This window comes from Hylobates moloch, unplaced genomic scaffold (assembly GCF_009828535.3).
Source record: "Hylobates moloch isolate HMO894 unplaced genomic scaffold, HMol_V3 SCAFFOLD_10, whole genome shotgun sequence".
Taxonomy (NCBI): Eukaryota; Metazoa; Chordata; class Mammalia; order Primates; family Hylobatidae; genus Hylobates; species Hylobates moloch.
In genome coordinates this window covers 12156277-12183569 of record NW_026652285.1, presented here as the reverse complement: position 1 = coordinate 12183569, position 27293 = coordinate 12156277, and the positions used below count along the sequence as shown (strand labels likewise).

At 39.0% G+C, this 27293-nt stretch overlaps 1 protein-coding gene across 6 annotated transcripts in view; it reads right to left on the bottom strand.

Moving 5' to 3' along the window:
• The window catches only part of AP2B1 (adaptor related protein complex 2 subunit beta 1), a 146025-nt gene that overhangs the window by 41863 nt on the left and 76869 nt on the right, over positions 1-27293 (bottom strand). For 5 of the 6 annotated variants that reach the window (XM_032162987.3, XM_032162986.2, XM_032162990.3 and 2 more), the window contains 4 exons: positions 25387-25579; positions 11973-12014; positions 10974-11120; positions 8553-8698 (listed from right to left, as the gene is read on the bottom strand). In XM_032162987.3, the coding sequence (XP_032018878.1) occupies positions 8553-8698; positions 10974-11120; positions 11973-12014; positions 25387-25579 (528 nt within the window). The remainder of the gene's footprint in view (positions 1-8552; positions 8699-10973; positions 11121-11972; positions 12015-25386; positions 25580-27293) is intronic. The other variant, XM_032761062.2, reaches the window with a different exon arrangement.

Below are 27293 nucleotides of genomic sequence, written 5' to 3'. Positions count from 1 at the left end.
CAAGTAGCTGGGAATTGAGGCATGCACCATCATGCCATGCTAATTTTTGTATTTTTAATAGAGGTGGGGTTTCACCGTGTTGGCCAGGCTGGTCTCAAACTCCTGAGCTCAAGCAATTTGGTCACCTTGGCCTCCCAAAGTGCTGGGATTACAGGAGAGGAAACAAAATTTTTAATACTATTAAATAAAAGGGATAGCAGGAATCAAGGTGCTCAATTCCAATTTGCTATAACACTGGTTACATCATAACTTCTGTTTTCCATTAAATGGATTTGAGGAAGGAGAAAATATTATTAAGTGCAGAACTGCTTTGCTAGTGTTATGACTCTGAAAGTTTCTTCTCTTTAAAACGTCACTAGAGGGCAGGTTTGATGAATATCATTTTTAATAAATCTTTCCTTAGATAATTCTTGGGAGAAAGAAGAATTAAGAATTTCCACCCTGAAGCCAGGTGTGGTGGCTCATGCCTGTAATCCCAGCACTTTGGGAGGCTGAGGCAGGAGGGTCACTTAAAATACAATGAGACCCTGTCTTTACTGCCCACCCCCCACCAAAAAAAAAAAGTAATAAAAGAAAACAAATTAGCTGGGCATGGTGGCACATGCCTGTAGTCCTAGCTACTCTGGAGGCTGAGGTAGGAGAATTACTTGCTTGATCCCAGGCATTAGAGGTTGCAGTGAATTGTGACTGCATCACTGCAGTCCAGCCTAGATGACAGAGTGAGACACTGTCTTTAAAAAAACAAAAACAAAAACCAATTTCTACTCTGTAAAGAGTAGTACAATAAATTATTTTACAGGCTTGATAACCTGCCTGCTAAGTCCAGAGGATTATTTACTGGTAATTCTCACTTTCTTTTTTTTTTCACTTACATAGGACACAATCACCGGGAAAGAGCTAGTCTAAGTGGCATTGACTGGCTTATAAATTCCAAACAATTAGGATAAGTTGTAGAGCCAAACACGGCCACTTTCTAAGCTTCAGGTAGGCAATGAATAGCTACCAGTTTTATCCAGGAAAACTTGTTTAATAATACAAGAATGGTAAAGAGATGGGAAACTCAGTCTGAATCTGAAGTTAAATAGAAAACAAATACATATGTGGGAGGACAGATGGTCTGAGAAGCACAAGGATAAAATTTTATAGGCTGGGGCTGGGAACAGCGGCTCACAATTGTAGTCTCAACACTTTGGGAGGCTGCAGTGGGCGGATCACTTAAGGCCAGGAGTTCGAGACCAGGCTGGCCAACATGGTGAAACGACATTTCTACTAAAAATACAACAAAAATTAGCCAGGTAATAGGCACCTGTAATCCTAGCTACTCAGGAGGCTGAGGCAGGAGAATCGCTTGAACCTGGGAGGCAGAGGTTGCAGTGAGCCAAGATTGCGCCACTGCACTCCAGGCTGGGCGACAGAGCAAGACTCTGTCTAAAAAAAAAAAAAAAAAAATCATAGGCTGGGCATTGGTGGCTCACGCCTATAATCCCAACACTTTGGGAGACCCAGGCCAGGCGAGCGGATCACTTGAGCCCAGCAGTTCAAGACCAGCTTGGGCAACATAGAGAAACCCTGTCTCTGGAAAAAAATTACAAATATTGGCCAGTGTGGTGGTGTGTTCCCGTGGTCCCAGTTACTCAGGAGGCTGAGGTGGTAAGATCACTTGAGTCCAGGAGGTTGAGAGCCCAGGAGGTTGAGGCTGCAGTGAGCCTCAACTGCACCATGCCTGGGCAAAAGAACAAGACCCTGTTTCGGGTGGAAAAAAAAGGAAAACAAAATTTTATAAAGATGGAGCAGAAAGAAAAAAATGGGCCTAGAAGATAACAAACAAAATGATACAAATTTATATTGAATTTATATTCTAAATAGCCTCAGGATGGAAGATGGGACTATGACGTTTATAAAATTAACTAAAGAGTTTATACAGGCTGGTGTGGTGGCTCACGCCTGTAATCCCAGCACTTTGCGAGGCCAAGGCTGGTGGATCACCTGAGGTCAGGAGTTTGAGCCAAGTCTGGCCAATGTGGTGAAACCCCATCTCTACCAAAAAATACAAAAAAAAATTAGTCGGGCATGGTGGTAGGCGCCTGTAATTCCCAGCTACTTGGAACCCGGGAGGCGGAGGTTGCAGTGAGCCAAGATCATGCCAATGCACTGCAGCCTGGGCAACAAGAGCGAAACTCTGTCTCAAAAAAAAAAAAAAAAAAAGAGTTTACACAGATACTCTTTCAAGAGTTTACACAGATACTCTTTCAAGAGTTAGAGTGGCTAAAGAAATATTTTCCTTTTCCTAGATAAACTACATCTTAAGAGTACCAAATTGTAATAATGAAATGATCTTGAGAATTCACATCACTCATTTAGGGATAATAGTTATAAGGCAAAAAAAATTTTACTCTTTTGATTTTGCTCTCTCAGTCATCAAAACTCTGTCATTAAGTCATTATTGGGAAACATGGCAGCAGCATGGTTCCAAATCTTCCAAGTGCTCATTTAAGAAAATGTGGCACATATACACCATGGAATACTATGCAGCCATAAAAAATGATGAGTTCATGTCCTTTGTAGGAACATGAATGAAACTGGAAAACATCATTCTCAGTAAACTATCGCAAGGACAAAAAACCAAACACCGCATGTTCTCACTCATAGGTGGGAATTGAACAATGAGAACTCATGGACACAGGAAGGGGAACATCACACTCCGGGGACTGTTGTGGGGTTGGGGGAGCGGAGAGGGACAGCATTAGGAGATATACCTAATGCTAAATGACGAGTTAATGGGTGCAGGAAATCAACATGGCACATGGATACATATGTAACAAACCTGCGCATTGTGCACATGTACCCTAAAACCTAAAGTATAATAATAAAAATAAAAAAAAAAATTAAAAAAAAAAATGAAATAGAGGAAACAAAGAGGGGGGGAAAAGTCCCTATAAAGCTATAATTTTACCTTCTCCAAAACTACTAGTCAAAGAAAGCCCACAGAACTGGTGAGATGCTCTGGTGATACAGTAGGCAGGCACAAGTAGTTCAGAGGAAACCAGCAGTGGTAGTAGGTCTTAGTGACTGACCGCAAATATCCATTCTCAGAAGAGAGCCCCATTCCCAGAGTAGACCAAGATCAAACAGGAGCAACATATGAATAAGGTTGGGAAAAAAAAAAAGGTAGCAAGTCCCTTTCTACCAAGGGGGCCCTGGAGATGAAAGAGCTCAAAAAGCACCACCTTCTAAAGAGAAAACGAACACCCTGGAAGACAGGGCTTCCTTAAAAGACAGGGCTTGAAGGCAAAGATCAGCCCTCTAGAATCAAGTTAGATTCAGAGAGGCTAAGAAGCTGTGGCTACACCAGAGCAAAGAAGGAAACGTTCTTGAGGAGCAAAGTCTAAAAAACTACCCTGCCTATCTTCCTTTTCTATAGAAATCTACTAACAGGTAGTCCGGCAAATTCCAACTTATTCAAATATGAGTATCAGAATGGTAAAAAACACAGCAACTGTTCAAAGCCCTATTATGAAAAAGTGGAAAGACAGCAGTACAACTTCCTTAATGACAAACAAAACATACTTAAAAAAACAAAACAAAACAAACAAACAAATGAACAAAAAACAATGATAGCTACCAAGGAAGACCACACAACAGTAAAAGAAAACACCTGGGGAAGGGATGACCAGATAATGTGAGGTGAGGGCAAGACAACAGGAAAAGGTAAAGGGAGCCAATCTAACTCAGGAAAGAAATAATAAAAAAAAGTAAATCATATCAGAAATGAAGAGCAAATATATCATGAACATAGATGTAAAAAAATTTTTTGCCAATGAACTCCATCAATACACAAAAAAGGACAACACATCCTAACCAAGTAGGATTTATCCCAGGAATGCAAGGTTGGTTTAACATTTGAAAAATCAACTGATGTAATCCATCATATTAATGGACTAAAAAAGTTCACATAATCATTTTAGTAAATGCAGAAGAGGCATCTGGCAAAATTTAATACCCATTCATAATAAAACTCAGAAAACCAGGAACAGAATGAAACTTCCTCAAGCTCCACGAAAAACCTATGGCTAACGTCACACTTAATGATGAAAGACTGAATGCTTCTCCCATGAATTAGAACACTTTTCTTACCACTTCTATCCAACATTTACTGGAGGTCCTATTAGTACAATCAGACAAGAAGAAAAAATAAAAGGCATAAGATTGAACACGAAAAGATAAAACTGTCTCTGTTCATAAATGACATGATTTATTTATGTAGAAAACTATAAGGAATTTACAAAAAGGTACTAGAAAGAAAAAGTAAGTTTAACAAAGTTGCAGGAAACAAGTTCAATATATAAAAATCAATTATATTTCTATATACTAGCAACAATAAAAAATTAAAATTAAAAATACTATTTACTGCTGGGCCCGGTGACTCACACCTGTAATTCCAGCACTTTGGGAGGCCAAGGGTGGGCAGATCACCTGAGGTCAGGAGTTCAAGATCAGCCTGGCCAACGTGGTGAAACCCTGTCTCTACTAAATACACAAAAATTATCTGGGCATGGTGGTGGGTGCCTCTAATCCCAGCTACTCAGGAGGCTGAGGCTGGAGAACTGCTTGAACCCAGGAGGCGGAGGTTACAGTGGGCAGAGATCACACCATTGCATTCCAGCCTCGGTGACAAGAGAAAAACTCTGTCTCAAAAAACAAAACAAAACAAAACAAAAACTATTTACAACATCAAAAATTTGAAATACTTAAATCTGACAAAAGGTAAGATTTGTGCATAAAAAATTATAAAACATTGCAAAAAGAAATTAAAGACCTAAACAGAGAGATATACTATGCTAATGGATTAGAAGACTCAATATTGTTTAGATGTCAATTCTCCCTCAAACTGATCTACTTATTCACTGCAATTCCAATAAAAATCTCAGCATTTTTTTTGTAGAAACTGATGAGCTGATTCTAAAATTTACAGGGAAATGTAAAAGACCAAGAATAGCCAAAACAAGTTTTGAAAAGAAACAAAGTTGCAGGACTTACGCCATCTGATTTCAAGACCTATTATGGAAAAAATTTTTACATTGACTCTTAATTTACAACATATTTAAAAATGATCTCAAAATGAATTATAAAACTAAATGTAGGAACAAAAACTATAAGGCTTATATTTAAAAACATGCCAAAAAAATCTTTGTAACCATGGGGTTAAGCGAAGATTTCTTAGAACACAAAAAGCATAAGCCATAAAAAGAAAAAAAACTGATGAACCTGACTTTATTGAAAACTTTCAACTGGGTGCAGTGGCTCATGCCTGTATTTCCCACACCTTGGGAGGCCAGGGCAGGATGACTACTTGAGCCCAGGACATTGAGACCAACCGGGGCAATACAGTGGGACCCCATCTCTACAACAATAAAAAAATTAGCTGGGTGTGTTGGTGCACAGGTGTAGTCCCAGCTACTCAGGAGGCTGAGGTGGGAGAATCACTTAAGCCTAGGAGTTCGAGGTAATACTAGGCCTTGATTGTGCCACTGCACTCCAGCCTGGGTGACACAGCAAGACTTTGTTTCAAACAAACAAACAAAAACACCCTTTTGTTTTTTTGAAAACAAAAAACTGTTTTATTAAGAAAAGGCAAGCCATGGACTGGGAAAAAATATTTGCAACAAAGGATTTGTATCCAGAATATACAAAGAACTTTAACAACTCCATAATAAGATGATCCTCTCTCTCCCCCAAAAAACAACAAAAGGTAAAGATTTGAGCTGATACTTAAGTGAAAGATATAAGAATGACCAATATGCTTATTTAAAAAAACGCTTAAAATTAGTAGTCATTAGGGAAATGCAAATTAAAATGAGACACTACTACACAGCGACAAGAATGGCTAAAATTGGTGAGGATGTGGAAGATCTGGAATTCTCAAGCTTACCATATAACCTAGCAATAACATTCCTAGTTATTTACCAAGGAAAATCAAAAACATATGTCCAACCAAAGATGTATACACAAATGTTCATGGCAACTTTATCATAAAGATGAAACTGAAAACAACCAAACTCCCCCAACTTGTGAGCACGTCAACAAACTGCATATTCATCAATGGAGTATTACTTAACAACAAAAGGGAAATCAACTGCTGATACACATATTTCAAAAGCATTATGCTAATAGAAATAAACCAGATACAAGATTCCATATTATATAATTTCATTTATAAAAAATTATAGAAAAGGTACAATTATAGTGACAAAAAGACTGACTTACAAAGAACAAGGAAACAGACACCATAGTAAACATAGTAAGAAACAGAGTATAAAATGAGAAAAAGAAAAAAAAAAAAACTAAAAGAGAAATAGGATTTGCAATCACCACCAATTATGAAGTCTTTCTGCCAGAATATCAGCCTAAATCTGATTAAATCTATAATCTCCCTCCAATTTACAGGTAGAATCAGCAAAATTGAGACTGTGGGAAACTCCACACATAAAAGACTTAATTTCTTCTACAGATAAATTTTAAGGAACAAAACAGAGGAGGAGGAGGAACCTATAGATTTAAAGGGACTTAAGGCACTTAAGTCCAATTGCAATGTATGGAACCTTATTGGGACCCTGTTCGGACAAAGTAAACAGTACGAAAACATTAGACAACTGTGAAAATCTGACACTAATTGGATATTTGCTGATATAAAAGAATTTGATTTTTTTTTAACGATTAGAGAGAAAAACAGTATATAAAAGATAGTCAATAAATGAATAATTGAAAACCTCAAAGAAGAAAAACAAAAACAAAACAATGGAACAGAACAAAAGAGGTTGCAGTGAGCCACCAAGATCATGCTACTGCACTCCAGCCTGGGCAACAGAGCAAGACTCCATCCCCTCCCCAGAAAAAACGAAAAAAAAAAAAAAAAAAGGCTAGAGATGAATGTACGCTCTGCATCTGCAGATTTCCTTTACTACTACAACAACAGATTCCACCAATAGCCTTGGCCTATTCATTTATTTTCCCAACAGCCCTGGCCTTTAACAGGGCCAGCTCCTCAAAAATGGCTGGAAATATTGGTAGTCTTGACAGAAAGAAACACAGACTTTCTAGATAGTTAAATGATTTTTAACATGCCAAGCTCTCAAATCCAGAGTAAAAAAGTGTTTCCAAATGATGAGAAATAAATCAGACAGTCACTGATGCAAATTGTCATTAACAAATTTTATTAAATCTGCTTTAAGGGTCCAATTACTACTTTTTATATGCAGGGCTAAATATCCTGTATTTACAAATGAACGGACGTGCCATTAACGTCTAACAGCCAGTTTCCTGAACCATAAAACTGAATAAAACCCACTGATATTTCAAAAAGAATAAGACATTAACATTTTACTTCTTCATGCTCTCTTCCTTATTAAGGCAGAGAATTCATTGCTAAAAGGAGGCTGTCAAGGTTTATGTGATTATTTGTTCAGCATATATACTTCCATATTTCTTATACCAACCAAATATGCTAATTTTTCCCATCAAAATGTGAACTTTCAGTCAGGAGCTTTGTTTGGTTCACTACTCTAGCCTCAGTACCTAGAAATGTCTGGCTCATGCTAATGTTAAATATGATTTGCTGAATGAATAAATGGATTTCGCTTAAAAATTTATCAAAAACAGCTGGGCGCGGTGGCTCACGCTTGTAATCCCAGCACTTTGGGAGGCCGAGGCGGGCGGATCACGAGGTCAGGAGATTGAGACCACGGTGAAACCCCGTCTCTACTAAAAATACAAAAAATTAGCCGGGCGTGGTGGTGGGCACCTGTAGTCCCAGCTACTCGGAGAGGCTGAGGCAGGAGAATGGCGTGAACCTGGGAGGCGGAGCTTGCAGTGAGCCGAGATTGCGCCACTGCACTCCAGCCTAGGTGACAGAGCAAGACTCCGTCTCAACAAAAAAACAAAAAAACAAAAAACAACAACAACAACAACAACAAAAAAAATTTATCAAAAACGTTCTAATCCTAGAATCCAAGATACTAAATAAGTTCTGGTTTCTTCATCGCATTTGGATGAGTTTCCCAACAAACTCCCTAGTGCCTCCAGAGTTGAAGCTGGTAACTGAAAAGGCTTGCAAGAGCCAGGGCTCACTCTACATACAGCATCTGCCAATGTGTGAGGTTTGGCTTTCTTTTTGAGATGGAGTTTCACTCTGTCGCCCAGGCTGGAGTGCACTAGCGCAATCTCGGCTCACTGCAATCTTGGCCTCCTAGGTTCAAGGGATTTGCCTGCTTCAGCCTCCTGAGTAGCTGGGATTACAGGTACCTGCCACCATGCTCAGCTCATTTTTGTATTTTCAGTAAAGATGGGGCTTCACCATGTTGGCCAGACTGGTCTTTTGAACCCCTGACCTCAGGTGATCAACCCGTCTCGGCCTCCCAAATGTTAGGATTATAGGCATGAGCCACTGTTCCCGGCCCAATATGTGAGTTTTTAACCAGCGCTAAATGGAATGTTCTCTTGTTGGTTCTAAGGCAAACTGTTGTCTCAACATCAAGCTAGGGACTCAGATTTCTTACCTATTTTTGTTAAATTGGATTGCAAAATCTGTCATATGCTGCAGAGCTTTATTGGTGAAGTTCATTTCCATATAGATGTGCCCTTGGCGGTGAGTAAACGTTCCTGAAATCTCCAAGCCTTTAGCCTTTACTGCAGGTAGCCAGACCTGAAACACAGTATAAAGCTCAATAGAACCAGACAAGATTTATCTTGATGCTATGTATTTTTTAACAAATAAAGAACAAATTAAGATTAACAATTAAGTGAACAAATTCACTTCCTTAGGCAATTATAGTAATTTTTATACTATAAATATCAAGCCAGTGCAAAAGACTCTGGATAGAGTCTTATTTTCTGAATTTTGAGATCATTCTCAATTATTTAAGAACCAAATAATAATAATTTAAAAAAACCAGTCTTTAAACGACCCTGGCTTCTGCTCTATTTTTTGTTCAGCTCGGTTATTTTACTACTTTTAAATACTGCTACCAAGAGGAAAAGAAAAATTCCAATGAGCATAATGTGTTTTTCTGTTAGTTTTGGTAAAATGGTGTAAAGGGAAGAAACTGCATCTACTAATGAAAATAGCATGCCTCTAATCTTTGAAGATTTTTTTTCATCATTTCCAACTAAAGCCATTATTGGTAATTTCCTTAAAGGCATCGACCATGTCTTATATACATTTTTAACTCTTGCTATAGTTTGTGGTAAATAGTAAATACTCAGATATTGCTCATATAATCTGAATGCCTATTCTTTTTATCTATCTAAATAATTCATAACACGCCCCTTGGTCCTGGAACCTGTGATACACCTGGCCTATACTATTAAAAAAATAAAGATTAAAAAATTTAAGGCCGGACGCAGTGGCTCACGCCTGCAATCCCAGCACTTTGGGAGGCTGAGGCGGGCAGATCACCAGATCAAGAGATGGAGACCATCCTGGCTAACACAGTGAAACCCCGTCTCTACTAAAAATACAAAAAGAAATTAGCCAGGTGTGGTGGCTGGTGCCTGTAGTCCCAGCTACTGGGGAGGCTGAGGCAGAGCTTGCAGTGAGCCAAGATCACGCCACTGCACTCCAGCCTGGGCGACAGAGTGAGACTCCATCTAAAAAAATAAAAATAAAAAAATCAGGAGTCATGAGCTGTTCTGACCACCTAAGACAGAATACCAAAAGATCTGTGGGTGGTGAATAATCATGATAATATACTCAGCCATACTAAAAGAGTGGCAGGTGGTGGGGAGGACCAGGGAATAACCTAAATGTTCATCAACAGAGGAGTGATTAAATAAATTATGGTGTATCAATTCAGTAGATACACGGATTCAAAAGAATATGGTAGAGAAAAACCAAGGTGCAAAATAGTATATCCCATTGACACAGAATGTTCAAAAGATACAAATATACAGCTATACGCATGACCTTTTTCTTTTAAAAGGACACACAAGAAAGTTAACAGTGGCTATACATGGGAAATGGGGGCAGGGGGAGACAATTTTCCATCTTACATTTTTATATTATTTACATTGGTCATTTGTATACAATACTTTTATGTTAGTAAATGAGTGCATTAGATAACTAATAATTAAAAGTCTGAAGACAATATCCAATATAGTAAACCTTACAACAAAGCTACCGAGTTGTGCCAAAACACTATGGCTCAATTTTGAATATCTTCGGTTTTGCTATGTACTGTAATAACTATACACACTCAGTTATCACAGTTATGACTCCTGGAATGGACAACTGGTCTACATCTCTATAGCAGGGATCCCCCATAAGGAGTCAGATTAGAAAGCAGAGAATTCAGCCAAATTGGTCCTCAGAAAGGCAAGACTCTATGAAGCCTGGCTTAGCCTGGATGGTGCTTTTCCGAAGGGCTTAAATGAGCTTCATTAAACGGAAGTTTCCCCTCTTGAATTTCAATGTGAGTGACATCAAGTAAGGTTAAGACAAGACAAGAAGAGCCCCAGTGACACAAACCTAAATCGGAACTCTAAAAAGGTACACTAAAATCCATGAAAACCAAATCTGAGCAGTGGCATTCTAGAATCCATATGTAATACCAAATGGGGAAAGAGGAGTAAGAGAAATGACTTCTCTGCATTTTTTTCTCCTGCTGGTGCACTACATACCACTAGATTTTCACTAGATTGACTTCAATGTTGACAAACTAGACAATATTTCTAAACATGAGAACAAAACTCAAATAACTGATATGTCAAATTTTAAGTCTAATTATAAAAATGTTTAACAAGGATGCTAATGGTGCTTCCTACTGCTAAGTTTGAAGCCACCTTTCGTCTTCCTCTAAGTCCTCCAGAACAAGGGCCCAAACCTTTGATTTATTACCAGTAGAAGTAACACAGATGTTAAAAGTGAAACAGTTTGGGTCCTGTCCATTAAGAAAGTATTGCTATGTTAACTCTTTACTTACAGCCTTAGGAGCCACATATCCACCAGGTGCCATGCCTATCCCTGTGGAGAGTTCAAACAGGTCATTCAGTCCACTGCTGACCACAGCAGGTGTAGGTGAAGGAGCAAAGGTTGCAGGCACCGATGATGGGATGAAGGATTGTCCCACCTGCAGGAAAAAAAAAAGGGAGAGGGGAGATTGGGAAGAACAGATTAACAGTCCTTAAAATATTGCTATATATCTTAGTAGTTTTGATAAATCAATAAGAAAACACCATAATTACAATATTCTTAGGAGTCAAATTAGTATATTCTTCATCTTTTTAATCATGACAGTTATTTTTTCATCATTGATAAGACACACATATTCTTTAGAAGCTTTATCAAGAGAGTACTCAGTAGGATACAGGAACACAGTGATCCAAGATTTTGTGTTTGTTTCCAATTTTAGCTTCCATGATTCTGTGCAAAAGGCCTATGGGTACCCTAAGAAAGGAGTTTGTTTTTATAGAAAGAGGGGGAAGTATCCAACTTAAACAGCAGTTCCATTTCCACCTGGGTTCAGCAAAGTCTTATTTCCTTTCCCATTTAGACATAAATACCTAGTAGGAAGCTCTCCTCAGGGAGATGGACATTCACACCCCCGAAACTAACTCATTTATGAGGAGAGTCTCACTCTGAGTCCAGCTGACCCTCTCAAGTTCTTTCTAGGACACCAGGGAATAAGCATTCTCCAGTCAAGATGGAAGGGTCCATTCCCTTTAGCTCTTTAATATCAGAAAGACAAAGATCTCTATAGGCACTGGAACATTAATCCTTAAAGATGTCTCTACACCATGTGGTGCATGACCCCAACAATTCCAAGTAACCCTATACTACTTTCTACTTCCCATATACTGTTATAGAGGTTTTGGTGTGCAGTGCTAGACAGCAGCAGTGGCTGGTCTGATACTGTGTACATAGGAAAGGCATCAAACAGGGGGCAGTGCTTCTCATGGTGAAAAAAACAGATGGCACTTACTGCCGGACTTCCTCCAATGCCCCCGCCAAGGTCACTGCCAAGCTGAAAGAGAGAAAGGAGAGAGAGGAGAGAGAGGTAGAGTTCATTTAGCTAAATACTAGATGCCCATATAGAATCTGTAAATTGCTCTACCAAGTTGCTGGAAATACATGCCATTCAACTTGTCTCCCAAAGCCTAAAAAAATTCTAGATTACAAAGAAATATGTATTAGGGGAACTAAGTGGTGGTAGTGATGGTGTATTCGTTTGGAGAAAACTTGGAAAGAAGATGGAGCTGGGACATCTCAGGGATGTTTCAGATCCAATCTTTCCACTGGGGTACACAGGCACAAACCCAAACAAGATTTAAAGAGTTTGCATATTCTAAGAAGCTCTATCCCCAAGCGGCAATATTTCGAATATGCTTTATTTTTTCTTTAAAAGGAAACTTATAGTGGGGGGTGGACGGAGAGGGTGGGGAGGTGTTGGAAAAGGAAAAGCCAAAAAACAAAACAATTAATGTGTTTTAATTTACAAAACCTGCTGCCCCACTGAAAAAGTAAGAGCCAAACTAGTATTGAGCTGCAATTTCAAGCTGCAAAAATTATAGGTGGAACAAAAGTGATTTTCAGAGTGTGGAATGTTCCTAAAAAAGAAAATATCTGAACTATCTAAGGAGGAAGTGGGGAAGCATGCAGTGCTTCAAATCTCTTTCACAGTCAATTCTACTAAGGAGAAATGATTTATTTGGATCATTTAAAAAGGATGTTAAGCATTAGAGAATTAGACTAACTGAATTACCTAGCTGACAAGAAAATAACTCCACATGATCTTAGTCTTGCTTTTTTCTCAGGTTTCTGATAGATATAATTCACTCTGAAGTCGGTCTTCCTTGACAAAAACATTAAAGAACTCAAGCTGAAAATAGGTGGCATACAGGCAATGTAAGACACACATAAACACAACTAATGGAGCTGTTTAAAAAGCAAAATCTACTTTTTGCTACAGTTCCACAGTTGTTTCTTCCCTAGTTCTTACTGTGCATCTAAAACACTTCCCTGAATCATCAAATGCCTTGTCTGCTCTAAGCACATTCTCCTTTACAGTCATTTAGTGGTAGAAAGTTGCAGATCATTGAGCTGTAAAAATTATTTTGTATCTTTAAGATTGGGGAAAGAGGATTTATCTTCTCAGTGAACAGAGAGTAGTACATAAAATGGCATTCTCAAAAATCTAAAAATTAATCTTAAATATTAAAAAATAGTGAGGACTACAACAAAGTTCTGTTTAAACCATGACAGAAAATAACCCTGGTAGGTGCTTCATAACTGGCATTAGCAAGCATGCTCTGTTGTAAACTATAGAGCATTCCAAACCAGAGCTAACATTTCCAGAATCTGATTCCTGAAGACTACTTAATGGTTGCACAGGGGATGAAAATCACATACTTAAAATAAATAAAAAGGTCATCCTTGGCTGGGCGTGGTGGCTCATGCCTGTAATTCCAGCACTTTGGGAGGCCGAGGTGGGCGGATCATGAGGTCAGGAGTTTGAGACCAGCCTGGCCAACATGGTGAAATCCCAGCTCTACTAAAAATACAAAAACTAGCAGGGTGTGGTGGCGGGCGCCTGTAATCCCAGCTACTCGGGAGGCTGAGGCAAGAGCATTGCTTGAACTCGGGAGGGAGAGGTTGCGGTGAGCTGAGATCATGCCACTGCACTTCATCCTGGGCAACAAGAGCAAGACTCCATCTCAAAAAAAAAAAAAAAGGCATCCCCAAACCAAGAATTTGAGTAACTAGAAAAGTGTGAAGGGAATAGAAAAGATATTACACACCTGCTTTCTCCCTAGTTCTATAATAGCACACATCTGCAGCATGACATCTGAAATTCCTTTTATTCAAACATTTACTGGACGCAAGGCATTACAAGGGACATAAAGATGCCTGGCAATGAGGGGACTACATAGATAAGAATGAAGCTTTGCAAACTAGCTGGAGAAATAAAACATGAACGCAAAACCATACAGAATATACTAAAGCAAAAAAGGGAAGTTCTGAAGGGAAGAACCTCCCTCTGGCTGAAAGAATGAAGAGAAGCTTCAAAAAGGTGGTAGTGTGGAATTATAAAAAGCAAAAATGGGGGAAGGCCATTTCTCAAATAGCATGAACAAAAGCGGAGAAAGCATGGAAGAATGAAAAGGCCAATTAGACTGGAACACAGGGTTGATATGTATTTTAAAAAAATACTCATACAAAATAAGTTTTCAAAGGCAGTCTTTAATTTTTTAATTTCCCCTTCATAAAAACCTGGAGATTTCTTAGATTAAGCTTTCTAAGAATACTAATAACTATGTCAATTATGTTTCATTAGTATGGTTTCAACCTTGGATACACAATGGAATCAACCATCTGTGTGTGGGGGTTGCAGAGAGTAGCACTTTAAAAAGTACTCGCCCCCAGAGATGGTAATTTAATTGTTCTGGGGTGTAGCCTGGGCATCAGAATTTTGAAAAGCTTCCCCAGTTGATTCTAATGTACAGCCAAGGTTGAAAACACATCCGTTGGAGAACCAGTTATTTAGAGTCAGACAAGATTTCATCTGCTCAGAAATGACTTTGGAACTTGTGAATAAAAAGGAAGTCAGGATTTGAGCAGAGAGGCCAGGCGCGGTGGCTCACACCTGTAATCCCAGCACTCTGGAGGCTGAGGCGGGTTGATCACCTGAGGTCAGGAGTTCAAGACCAGCCTGACCAATATGGTGAAACCTGTCTCTACTAAAAATACAAAAATTAGCTGGGCCTGGTGACGGGAACCTGTAGTCCCAGCTACTCAGGAGGCTGAGATAGGAGAATTGCTTAAACCCGGGAGGCAGAGGTTGCAGTGAGCCGAGATTATGCCATTGCACTATAGCCTGGGCGACAGAGCAAGACTCCAACTCAAAAAAAAAAAAAAAAAAAAAAAAAATTTTGAGCAGAGAGGAAAAGCCATGGAAAGGATTCTGCGAAAAATGTTTCCTTTGTCCTGATACTCTGAGGTGGTTTTCGACTTTCTGATGGGCTTACCCCGTCTCCCCGCAACTTATTCTCCCCTCTTCTGGCTAGGCTTATAATCCAAGATTGAAAGAGACAGAATTCTTTATGGACCTGCTTGGCACAGAACAGCAAGAAAGAAAAACACATTGGAAAGGAAACAGCAGTTTTGCTAAATTCAATAAAAGGCATTGAGAAAAGAGATCCATGGGTAGTGTTTAGACCAAAGGAAAGAAAGCACATTCATAGCCCTTATTTTCTTAGATTTCATTCTTTTTATCTTTGAATGATATATGAATATTATCTTAGCTGGAAAGGATCTGAAAGTACTGTCCCCCAGTGCTGCTTGTCAATTTTATTCAAAATTATGAAGAACTGAAAAGCAATCCTGACATTCCTTTGTTTATGCTCAGTATATCAGGTACAACTCGGCTAGAAACATGAACTCTGATCTGACACAAAGACAGGGTCCAAAAGATATCAGAGACACAGCCAGGGATACAAAGGTTCACCTAATTGTGCTATGTTCAGAGAGCAAAGGGAAAGGACAATTTCAATACTGTACATGTTTTCTAACTAGCAAGACTACAGCTTATCCAGACTATTCAGCAACTTTCCTCTTAACTGAAAAAGATTCTAATGGAGATTATCCTACTCTCTGAAACCATGGCAAGGTGACAGCATGATGATGGGTGTGAGTGACTAATAGGGAGATGTCAGCAGGAATGGAAGCGAATTACCCAGTGAGTGGCCTCTCCTATCTACAAGTGACAAACAAGAGGAAGGAGATATTCATCAAGAAAAAAGAAAGCTAGAAAGTGAACAACTACGCAAGAAAGTTGTTGTATGTCAGCCTGAACTAGACAGTAACCATTTCAGTTCAGTCGGACACTATTTGTTTAAAGAAAAAAATTCACTTTGTTCTTCAGGCTGGGCTCTAACTCCTGGGCTCAAGCGATTCTCCCACCTCAACCTCACGAAGTGCTGGGATTACAGGTATGAATCATTGCATCCAGCCTGAGATTATTGGGAGTCAGGTTCATCTGTCTGGATATACTCTAAGCCCATACTTATCAGGTAGGGTACAAAATCAATCAAACTAGAACTTGTAAAACTCAGAGTGATATCTGTTATCCAGTGAGCTGGTAGGAGACAGGAGGGAAAAGGAACAGGAGTGCAGGGTATGGCTTTGATCCTGATCTTAAATGTCCAGATACTGTTTTAAGTGTCTCTTGGAGGTATCCACTCACTGTTGTTCCCAGGATTGCCTTACTGAGGCTGCCATTTTCTCCATGAAGAAAATGATGTGAATTATAGGTCAACTAAATCAGATACAGAAAGAAGGGGAAAAGATGGCAACTTCAGGAAAAGAATATTTCAAATACTGAGAATTGAACAGTCTGTATTAAAAGTCTGTAACTGATACCTAAATCCAAATTTTCTGCTAGTGGTGTAGTTCCCCCAGTCCCCAATCACAGTAGTCCCCCATAATTGTTGTAGTCATTAAATGGCACTGAGAATAATACTAACATTTGTCTACTGCCAAAGAGTGGTCACTTTACTACATCTGAAGTAATGCTGAGTGGAACTTGGTTCATGTTAAACTACACAATAATGTGTCGTTGCACAATAATGTTCAGTAACCAGACAGAAAACAGGGGTTTTATGGTGACTTATTGTAACTTATGGGCTAAAGGGATTTCGGCATGGTTATACGAGCTCTGCAGAGCCAGGTAGAGCAAAAAGTCGCAGAGCTGAGCCTGCATACAGGCTCAGTTCAGCTATAGATAACAAAAGGAAATGCCCTCGTCCAATGGCAATGTGCTACAACAGCAGAAGTACAGAGAAAGAACTCAAGATTGAAGTTATATAAGGGAATAAATCTGCCTGACTCCAAGAAAAGAAAATTTGAAAAGGAATTTTTAAATTTTATAAAGGAATATCATCTGAGATAACCACTGAGTGGAATGGAAAAAAAAATCCCACAAATTATCATAATGACTGATCTGGGTTAGCCCCTTTGACCTATGTCTGGCCAGTCCAAAGTACATCTATTTGCTTCTAAAACTGTGGAGCTGTCTAGGTATCTGAAGACATTCTCTTAACTGCAGGTATATATCTTAAGCTCAGGCATTTCTATGCTCCTGTTTAGAGCTAGTGTCTCTTTTATTTAATGTTTTCTAGAACTTACTGTATTGAAGGGAATCTAAGGAATGCTCCAAGCCATATAGCTTACCAATAGCTCTATTATTCAGGAGTCAACAGAATGGTGCAAAAATAGTATACAATGATTCCCATCACAAACAATAAAACTTACTATTGTCAAAATCCTATTGGTATCAAAACCATCAGTGTGTGTCTCTCTAACAGAGTTTAAATTTTAGATGGCACACAGTATCTTGTGTTAAAGTAAGGTTTTCAGCTACTAGGCTGCAAATTTTAATATGATCTTCAAAAAGCTATTCAAGGATGGGCATAGTGGCTCACACTTGTAATCCCAGCCCTCAGGGAAGCTGAGGCAAGTGGATTGCCTGAGCCCCGGAGCTCAAGACCAGCCTGAATAACATGGCAAAACCATGACTACAAAAAATACAAAAATTAGCTGGGTGTAGTGGTGGGTGCCTGTAGACCCAGCTAGTTTGGAGGCTGTGGTAGGAGGATCACCTGGGCCCAGGGAGGTCAAGGCTGCAGTATGTCGTGATAGTGCCACTGCTTTCTAGCCTGGGTGACAGAGTGAGATCCTGTCTCAAAAAAAAAAAAGCTATTCCAAAAAGCATCATAAAATATAATTAATCAAATTGTTGGAAAGACTCTGTAACCATGCAAAAGCTAATAAACTGATGGCTGAGAGCAGACTTGATAAGGAATAGCATAAATACATTGAGATCATATAAAAATCATCAGAAGACTCCCTAACCTGAGGAGGGAAAAGGCTTCTATCAGTGGAAAAGTAGGGGAATGTAACAGATTACTTCCTGATGTAAGACAAAAAGTCCTTAGAATGGTCACCATAGGTCTCTTAGGTCAGACAGAACTCAATGATGAATATAGTAAAAATCAACAAGAGAACCTCTTTATTCTCTCTCACTTTCTTTCACAGCATTTGCTACTTTATCATTTGTCTCCCCTACAAGAATGTAAGCTTCCAAGCACTGTTTCGTAAGGTTGCAAGGACCATTCTATATGCCTAGTATATAGAATAGAGCCTGAATACTAGGCACTCAAATATTTATTTATTGAATGAATGAATGTTTTGTAAATATATAAGCATATTTATGGCTACTGGCAGTAATATACAGACGGCTACTGGCAGTATTTCTTGGGAGACAATTTTGAAGTAAATCATTTTATTAGGGAAAATTATCACCAAAAGGACAAAAGCCTGACAAAATTGTTTACTAACTGGCCTAGAGCACAATATCTGCATCAACATTGCCAACACATATGAATAGAACCAACTGAGGAAAAAAAAATGAACACCCATTAGCCATGTATGCAGCATGTGCCTGTAGTCCCAGCTACTTGGGAGGCTGAGGTTGGAGGATCACTTGAGCTCAGGAGTTTGAGGCTGCAGTGAGCTATGATCATACCACTGTACAGTAGCTTGGGTGACAAAGCGAGACCTTGTCTCAAAAAAATGGATAAACAAACATCTCCCAGCCAGGCCAGAACTCATTTTAGGGAGGAAATGTATTATTTGAGTGGTTTTGATAGCAAATTTTCAGAAGAAGAATGCCTGCACATCATTTAACTGCCTTCAAAGTACTACTGCTTTATTATAGCTCACTGGTGAAGAGATGGGAAAAGGAGATTTTTGTGGTTTTACTTAAATGAAATGACCAGGTATAGTGGCTCATGCCTGTAAATCCTAACACTTTGGGAGGCTGAGGTGGGAGGACTACTTGAGCCCAGGAGCTCAAGGTTGCAGTGACCCTGTCTTTAAATAAATAAATAAGGATAAGATGAACAATCTGTTCCTCTTGCAAGAAAGGTGCATGAACTTACTTCATTATTCAGTCTCTTTTCTTCATGAATGAACACACTTCTGTAGTCCTTCTCCAACTTTCATGTGACACATTAGCCCAAACTCATATACTCAGGGACCTGGGATGTGCACCATCAAGAGGCCCAGGGCAAGCAAGCTGTATTTTTTATCTTAAAGTCGTGCAATTTTACATTCTAAGTGGTAACACACCAGTGTATATTCTGTTTACATTATTTACCATCAAGTAAGACTGACACTGCAAGACAATGAGCCATATTTATTCTGCAGCTTCAAATGTACCCTGCACTCTGCTGTGTACTCCAGAGACTGCATTTCCCAGTTTGAGAAGGACCAGTTAGCTGAAACTGTATTCTATTCTACAAGGTGACAATAACAAACAAACTGGAAAACCATAGGACAGTATAAAGTGTATAAACTTTGAAGTTTTAAAGAAGTCCTGGGTTCAAATCCCAACTCTGCAACTTACTGTATGACCTTCAGTTTTCTGTAAAATGGGGCCCAATACCAATTATCTTCTTGAGTTGTTCTGAGGATTAGAAATTATAAAAGTTCTAGCACAGACAGGGACTAGCACTCAGAAATTAGTAATTATTCTCAAAACTGCCTCAGGCCAGTCTTGACTAAACGTAAGCACTGATACAAAGATGGTGGTTATGGAAGCCTCACTGATTTAACGGGCAACAACTTACAAAGATCTTTCCACATAACACAAACTCTAAAAACTAAGCTTTTAAGTCATTGCAAAGCTCCTACAAAGGAAGAAAAATAAAGATGCAAAACTAGTACAGATGATGGATTTCCTGTGGGCTAAAAAATCTTAGAACTATTAATAAATAGCTTATGACTTAATAATCTGAAAGGTAAAAACCTGTAAGAAACAGTGGGAAAAACATGGACTGGAGGTCAGGAAAAGGCAGTTTCTCCTCTATTCCATACCACTCAAGCTGGGCACACAGCATATTTCTCCAGGATGAAATCCTTCATCAGTACAGAGAAAGGGCACTTTGGATAATTCTTCCTTTCCATTTTTGATATATATAATAGCACTGTATAAAGAATAATGCACAGCACCTTGGATGAACAAAAGGCTGTAATTTAGCCAAGGCCTCTGCTGACAGACTGGAAGTAAAGGCAAGAAAATAATCGAGATTCAATTACTACTTCAGTGATCCTCGCAGATGTCAGACTCATGAGCACATAACACATACACAAGAGTTATACGCATGGGCATCAGGTCACCTCCCACACTACACCAGACCAGAAGGATCTGCACGGTGAGAAAAATCATACTACTCAGAACGAGCAGTTTCTTAGATTAAGTACCAGAGTCATAAAAAAAAAAAAACAAACCAAAAAACTCCACATATATGGCTTCCAAAGGAAACAAAAAAAGCCCAAATAACTACTTTGCAAGCCTATACCTAACTAGTAAACTGTCACGCTCCACATGCAGAGCAGATCAACTACATAAACTACATTACACTAATTTACTCCACATCAAAGCGATAGTTCAGTTTGTACTGACAGATGGAATAAACTACCTGTAGAGTACAAGCAAAAGAGAATATGCTGAAATGCGAGCAAAAAATAAGGATGTTTCAGTAAGGAGACTAAAAAGAATAGGTAGAAATCCATTTTTATCCAAGTCTTGAGATGAAGAGGCATTCCATTCAAAGATGACTGCTTTCTTTAAAAAAGCATACAAGAATCAATCACCCAGGGAGCTACAGTATGTTTACTTTCTTTATATCACAGCAATGGCCCACCCTACTCCTCTTTAAAGAATCACAAATGTTGAGAGTCACTATTATTGATGGAAGAAGGCCACAGCTTTCAGGAATGTTGTGGCAAAACATTCCTGACTAGTAATAATAACAAATAAATAATAAATTGATAAGTATGTCCTGACTATGACAGTTCTATTAGGTTGGAGCAAAAGTAATTACTGTTAATGGCAAAAACCACAATTACTTTTGCTCCAACCTAATAAGAAAAGGTCACAACTCACTAAATCTTAACGCTGGCCAAATTTTATGAGTGTGACAGTAAAAGAAGATGAAGTAGAACAAGATCTAAGGGAAGATCACCAGGCTATGAAAAAGGAAGAATAAAAATATCTTCTCATGAATATCAAGTTTTAAGATAGAAGAATAGAAGATGGTTAGACAATCCAAAATATAAAATGCCCTCAATTTTCAGTCTCCAATTATGGCAAGTAAGCAAGGATAAAAAGGACCCTGGGACTGAGCAACCATATCTAAATTGGTTAAATTCAACTTCCAGTCAACTTCTGACACGATGGATAACCTCACAGAATATCATAACAGAAAAATATTCAGGGGGAAAAGAACAAAGGTAAAGTCAGAGATATCTGTTTTTGTAGGAGGTGCCAAAGAGGATCTTGAGAATATGATTCTTCTGTGGCGGTCACTGTCTTGGCTTAGAGATCAGTCTTTAAGGCCGGGCGCCGTGGCTCACGCCTGTAATCCCAGCACTTTGGGAGGCCGAGGCGGGCGGATCACGAGGTCAGGAGATCGAGACCACCCTGGCTAACACGGTGAAACCCCGTCTCTACTAAAAATACAAAAAATTAGCCGGGCGCCGTGGCGGGTGCCTGTAGTCCCAGCTACTTGGGGGGCTGAGGCAGGAGGATGGCGTGAACCTGGGAGGCGGAGCTTGCAGTGAGCCGAGATCGCGCCACTGCACTCTGGCCTGGGCGAAAGAGCAAGACTCCGTCTCAAAAAAAAAAAAAAAAAAAAGAGATCAGTCTTTAACATCTCTACCTAACTCCATTTGGAATTTCATTTGGTTTAATGTTCTCAACCCTGGCTGCAAGATTAAAATAACCCAGGTAACTTTTTAAAAATAGCAATGTCTAGGTCCTGCCTCCCAGAGGTGTTGTTTAATTACTCCTGGACTCAAGTATTGATAGTATTTTTTTTCTTTGTAGTTTCAATGGCTAGAGAGCATTTTTTTCAAACTGGTAATCATGTGGGACCAATTCTGCAGATAAAGTTGAGAACCATACAGTCATTAGGAACCAGGCAATACTTTGTTAGCAGTACACCACTGACCTCTATGGGTGAGGTTCCGTTAGAAACCCATGATAAAAGTAGTACCAACAGTCTAGTGGCCTGGTTGATAGCCTTCCTGAAATGATCACTGAGCTAACCTAAATGCTGCTTCCCAAACCACCACACAATTCTAACCATGGCCATATTTTAAACAGGGGTTTGGGTTGAATTCTACCACTCCTAGCTACACTATTCTCCCTACAGGGAAAAGAAAGAGCTTTAACAAAATAATTTAATAAGTTTCTTGCCCTCTGAATTAATTTAAGGGAAAGGAGGAGCCATCTTTCCAGAAGTCTGTTTACTACTGAAGTCAAGAGAAAAAGGGCCAGGCGTGGTGGCTCACGCCTGTAATCCCAGCAATCTGGGAGGCTGAGGGACGTGGATCACCTGAGTTCAGGAGTTTGAGACCAGCCTGGCCAACATGGTAAAACTCCGTCTCTACTAAAAATACAAAAAATTAGCCGGGCGTGCTGGCGGGCACCTGTAATCCCAGCTACTCGGGAGGCTGAGGCAGGAGAATCGCTTGAACCTGGGAGGCGAGGTTGCAGTGAACCAAGATCACACCACTGCACTCCAGCCTGGGCAACAAGAGTGAAACTCCACCTCCAAAAAAAAAAAGAGAGAGAGAGAGAAAAAAGGAAAAGGTATCTGAGCATCTAGGTAGCTATAGTTCAAACACTAAACTGAAGTGGTTCACAGTGGTCACAAGATATTCTATGTCCTTACTATGCAAAATGTGGCCCATGGACCAGCAGCTTCAGTGTCACCTTGTTAGAAATGCAGACTCTAGGTCTCACTCCAGACCAACTAAATCATCTCTCGCAGGCTCAGTGTGCTGGCTCACACACCTGTAATCCCAGCACTTTGGGAGGCCAAGGCAGGGGGATTGCTTGAGCCCAGGAGTTCAAGATGAGCCTACGCAACATAGTGAGAACCCATTTCCACAAACTAAACAAAACAAACCCTCTCTTGTACAAAATCTTTAGAGATTCAAGGTATATAATTTATTTTGAGAAGCACTCTGTAAGGCAAGGATGCATTCAAAAAATGGCTTTGAGGATTAATCTCCTCTTTAGGTAATTTGCATAAGAACAATAAAAGCATTTTAAAAGTCCACTGCTGCCTTAGAAACTCATCTTCTTCCACACAGCCAAATTTAGGTCTTCCTTGTGATGTTCTCAAAAAAGGAACCTTGATTCTCTGAGTGAATATATATTTAACCACATACGGATCCAAAGCAAAAATAAGGGCTTTAATTTCTTCTCATCTTGATTTCTGGGATATCTTTCAATCTCAGAATAAGCTGAAGAAAATTGCACTGTAAACAATTTCTGGGGCTATAACACCAAGGATACCATTTTAAATCCCAAAGTCAGGAAATGCTAAAATTTAGAGTTACATAAAAACATAACTGGGCCTATCTAGCAAAGGTTGCATATTCAGAAATCCAATTAGAAAAACAACAACTTTCCCATCCCCAAAAGAATATCCCTCATATAAAAAAAAAAGAAATAGGCCTGTGTGCAACTTTGGCTACTATAATCCAAGCAGGTTCTAACGGCTTTTCCCTTTGATACAATACCTGCAGGAATTCTAATGCAGATGACTGGGCAGCTATGTAAAATATGATGACAAAATCCATTGGTTTTGGAGTTGGCATGAGCTAATACAAAGTCAAATGAAAATAACATGTCTCTTTTTTTCTATGCTTATAGTGGGTCAAGCAGGTTCCTGGGTCTGGCAACATTAAAAGGCAGGGCCTCTTTCTCCCCTCTATCCCTTGAACTTAGTTTGTTTCTCATTCTTAGGTTCAATGAGTCCACCAGGTAGTAAGCTTCCCCACCAGGGAATGTAATAAACTTGAAGAGGATGCAATATTTAACTTGTAGTTGAATGTGAACAGAAAAGGAACAGCTATTTCAATTTTATAAGGGATTCTTAGGAGCCTCCATGAATATGTAAATATTTGTCACTCTCTGGAGTCTATAAGGAGGCTATACAGCAATATAAGTAGAATGATCATATGAGGAAGCTATTCTGTTTATATAATCAGTCAGTTTCAATCATTAAAGATATGAATATAAAAGGTATTTGCTTATATTCCCAAGAAAGACAACAGAAGTGCTCATTTGTGTCAATATAAGCTGGAGTCCACAGCTTGGTGAATGTATAAATTCTAGAAGCAGTGATTTTCCATTAGTAAAATGCACAACCCACAGAGATATGACTATAACCCTATTTCCTTAGACTCTCTGCTAGCCAAAAAGTAAATGAACCTCTACTGGCTGGTATAAACCCCAGACATAAAACTGTTCATAAAGTAGAAGAGAAGATGCCAGTATATGCTGCAGAGAGTGCAGTTGTTTTGTGTCTGTCATCTCTGGGAACACATATTTTCATATCTAAGATGTCAGCCCTCCAATGATATTGGTAAATAAATCGTTGCTGGGCATCTTTATAGTCATTGGGTTGACCAAAATCTCTTTTGCAAGGGTCTAGCTAGAAAAGCCTCTCTAATTCCACCACAGTTAAGTACCTACTATGTAGGCAGTCATGTAATAGACTTGTTATTTTTCTGGCCTTCTCTTCATAGATTGATGGTCACCCTTAAAGTTCATTTATCTTGTACAGAAACAAAAAATAATTTTGGTTCCCATTGGTGGCAAATGTTCGCAGGTATTCTGGACTTTGGAGCCTTTTAGTATTAGAATCCTGGAAGCTAATTAAATTGGAAGTATGATAGAATGGAGTAGGTGGGGAAGAAGGGAAAAAAAGAACCAATCAAGCAGCCCTTCCAAACTGTAATAAAGGTACATTTTCCTTAAAAAAAAAAAAAAAAAAAAAAAAAAAAAGGCTGCCTCAAAACCTTTCAGAATTAGGGTATAAGTAAATAAAATATTAAAAAGGCAAAGGTTTGAAAGCCTCAAAATAGGATGATTTGTGTGAGGTCACTTTAATGCCGTTCAGGTCAAAAGGAGAATTTATGTGGGCTATCCAGAGTTAAGAGCTAGGAACAATAATAAACTCTGGAAAAGACACTAAACATTAAAATTGCTGAACAATAGGATGGTTAAATGTCAAAAGTTCTATTTAGAGGCAGGACAATGAAATAATCCCATACACTTGCAGACATACCCCATTACCAGTGATGAACAGTATTAATTATAATTTTGTCTTACTAAAGACAAAGAATCCTGTCCTTTATCAAAGGACATTACTGCTCATCAAGGAAAGGTCTAGTTCTAAAAAGCTGAATAATTTAAAACTGTCTAGCATATCAAGAACTAAAAATAACCAAAAGAACAAGGGAAGAAAGATGCTTACCAGACTATCTAGTCCTCCTCCTAGGAGATCCACTGCTCCCATCTGCATGGAGGACACCTGTGGCACATTGACTGGGGGACCGAGGTCAAGGTTTAAAAGATCCCCTAGAAGATCACCTTGAGAGGGGATAACCTGAGGCTGTTCCAGGTTTGTTGCAGTGGTAGTGCCAACAGGGCTGTCACCTGCATCAGTGCTAAAGTCACATGCACATAAAATGGAGAAAAGAGAAAAGTCAGTTTCACCTAGGACATAACATGGCAACAATAGTTAAACATATAGCTATATTAACTATCAAATACAAAGGGGAAAAACCCTCTGATTTTATAACCATTTGTTTATGTTCATGAAAAGATACTAGCAATTCTTATTTTTATCAAAATACAGTTGCTAAAATGAAAATAAATTATATTATGTAAACCTTGTCAGTTATATAATATAATTGGTCAATTTTCATTAAACATCTATGAGGGAACACTGTAAGGAGAATTCTATGGTTCTCTGTAGAAACTGTAAAATATATGGTTCCTGCCCTGAATGGCTCACACAACAACAAAAAAATCAGCATTTACAAAATGACTAAAAAGCAAGTTTACTGTGTAACAGCAGAAACACGTATTGTTTGTCTGCATAACTGACAGGCTATGAGAGAGAAACACAACAAAATCAACGGTGCTGATTCTAAAAGCTTCTCGGAATGGTTTTATGAGGAACTACCAGAAAGAAACCTCCAAAGAGGAAGAGAAGGTTTGTACAAAGGCACAGAAATGAACAATTTGACTTTAGGGGTGGTGAAAAAGTTATATCGGCAGGAGCAGAGTTTGGGATTGGTAAAATTTGGAGGAAGAGAGAATAAGGAAAATAAAACTTTGAAAACTAGTCTGGAGAGTTGATTTTTTTTTTTTTTTGAGACGGAGTCTCGCTCTGTCGCCCAGGCTGGAGTGCGGTGGCGCGATCTCGGCTCACTGCAAGCTCCGCCTCCCGGGTTCACGCCATTCTCCCGCCTCAGCCTTCTGAGTAGCTGGGACTACAGGCGCCCGTCACCACGCCCGGCTAATTTTTTGTATTTTTAGTAGAGACGGGGTTTCACTGTGGTCTCGATCTCCTGACCTCGTGATCCGCCCACCTTGGCCTCCCAAAGTGCTGGGATTACAGGCGTGAGCCACCGCGCCCGGCCAAGAGTTGATTTTTTATATGATAAGAAATGCAGAATCACTTTTATTTCTTGAACAAAGAACAGAAACTAAAAATAACATTAGAGGATCATTATTCTAGCACCTGTGTGTATAATGGACTGAAGTTAGGAGAACGGACATGAAGATCTGCTAAGAGTAATCTAAACTGCTACTGTAATCAACTATGTATGAAATAATAAAAACTCAACAAGCTATAAAAATAAAGTGGTGAGTTTCAAGACATGTTAAAAGGACTAGGTAGGAGAAATGATGATCTTTTCAATAAATGGTGCTGGGTTAACTGGATAGCTATATGGGGGAAAAATGAACCTTGGCCCCCTATGGTTCACAAGGTAAACAAAAATTGAGATAAATCAGACATAAATGTGAAAGGTAAAACCTAGTTGAAAACCTAGACTAGCATCTTTATAAGCTTGGAGAAGATAATGGTTTCAACAAAAAGCAGTAGCCACAAAAGAAAAAAAGTAATAAACTGGACTTCATTAAAATTAAGAACATGTCTTCCAATGACACCATTAAGAGATTGGGAAAAGATATTCTCTACAAACTGAGAGAAGATATTCACAACACATATAACTAACAAAGGACTTGCATCCAAATTATACAAGGAATTCCTACAAATCACTAAAAAAAGACAAATCATTAAAAACAGGCAAGTTGCAAAAGAGGATACAGTAACATGAAAATGTGCTTAGCAACTTTACTCATCAGGAA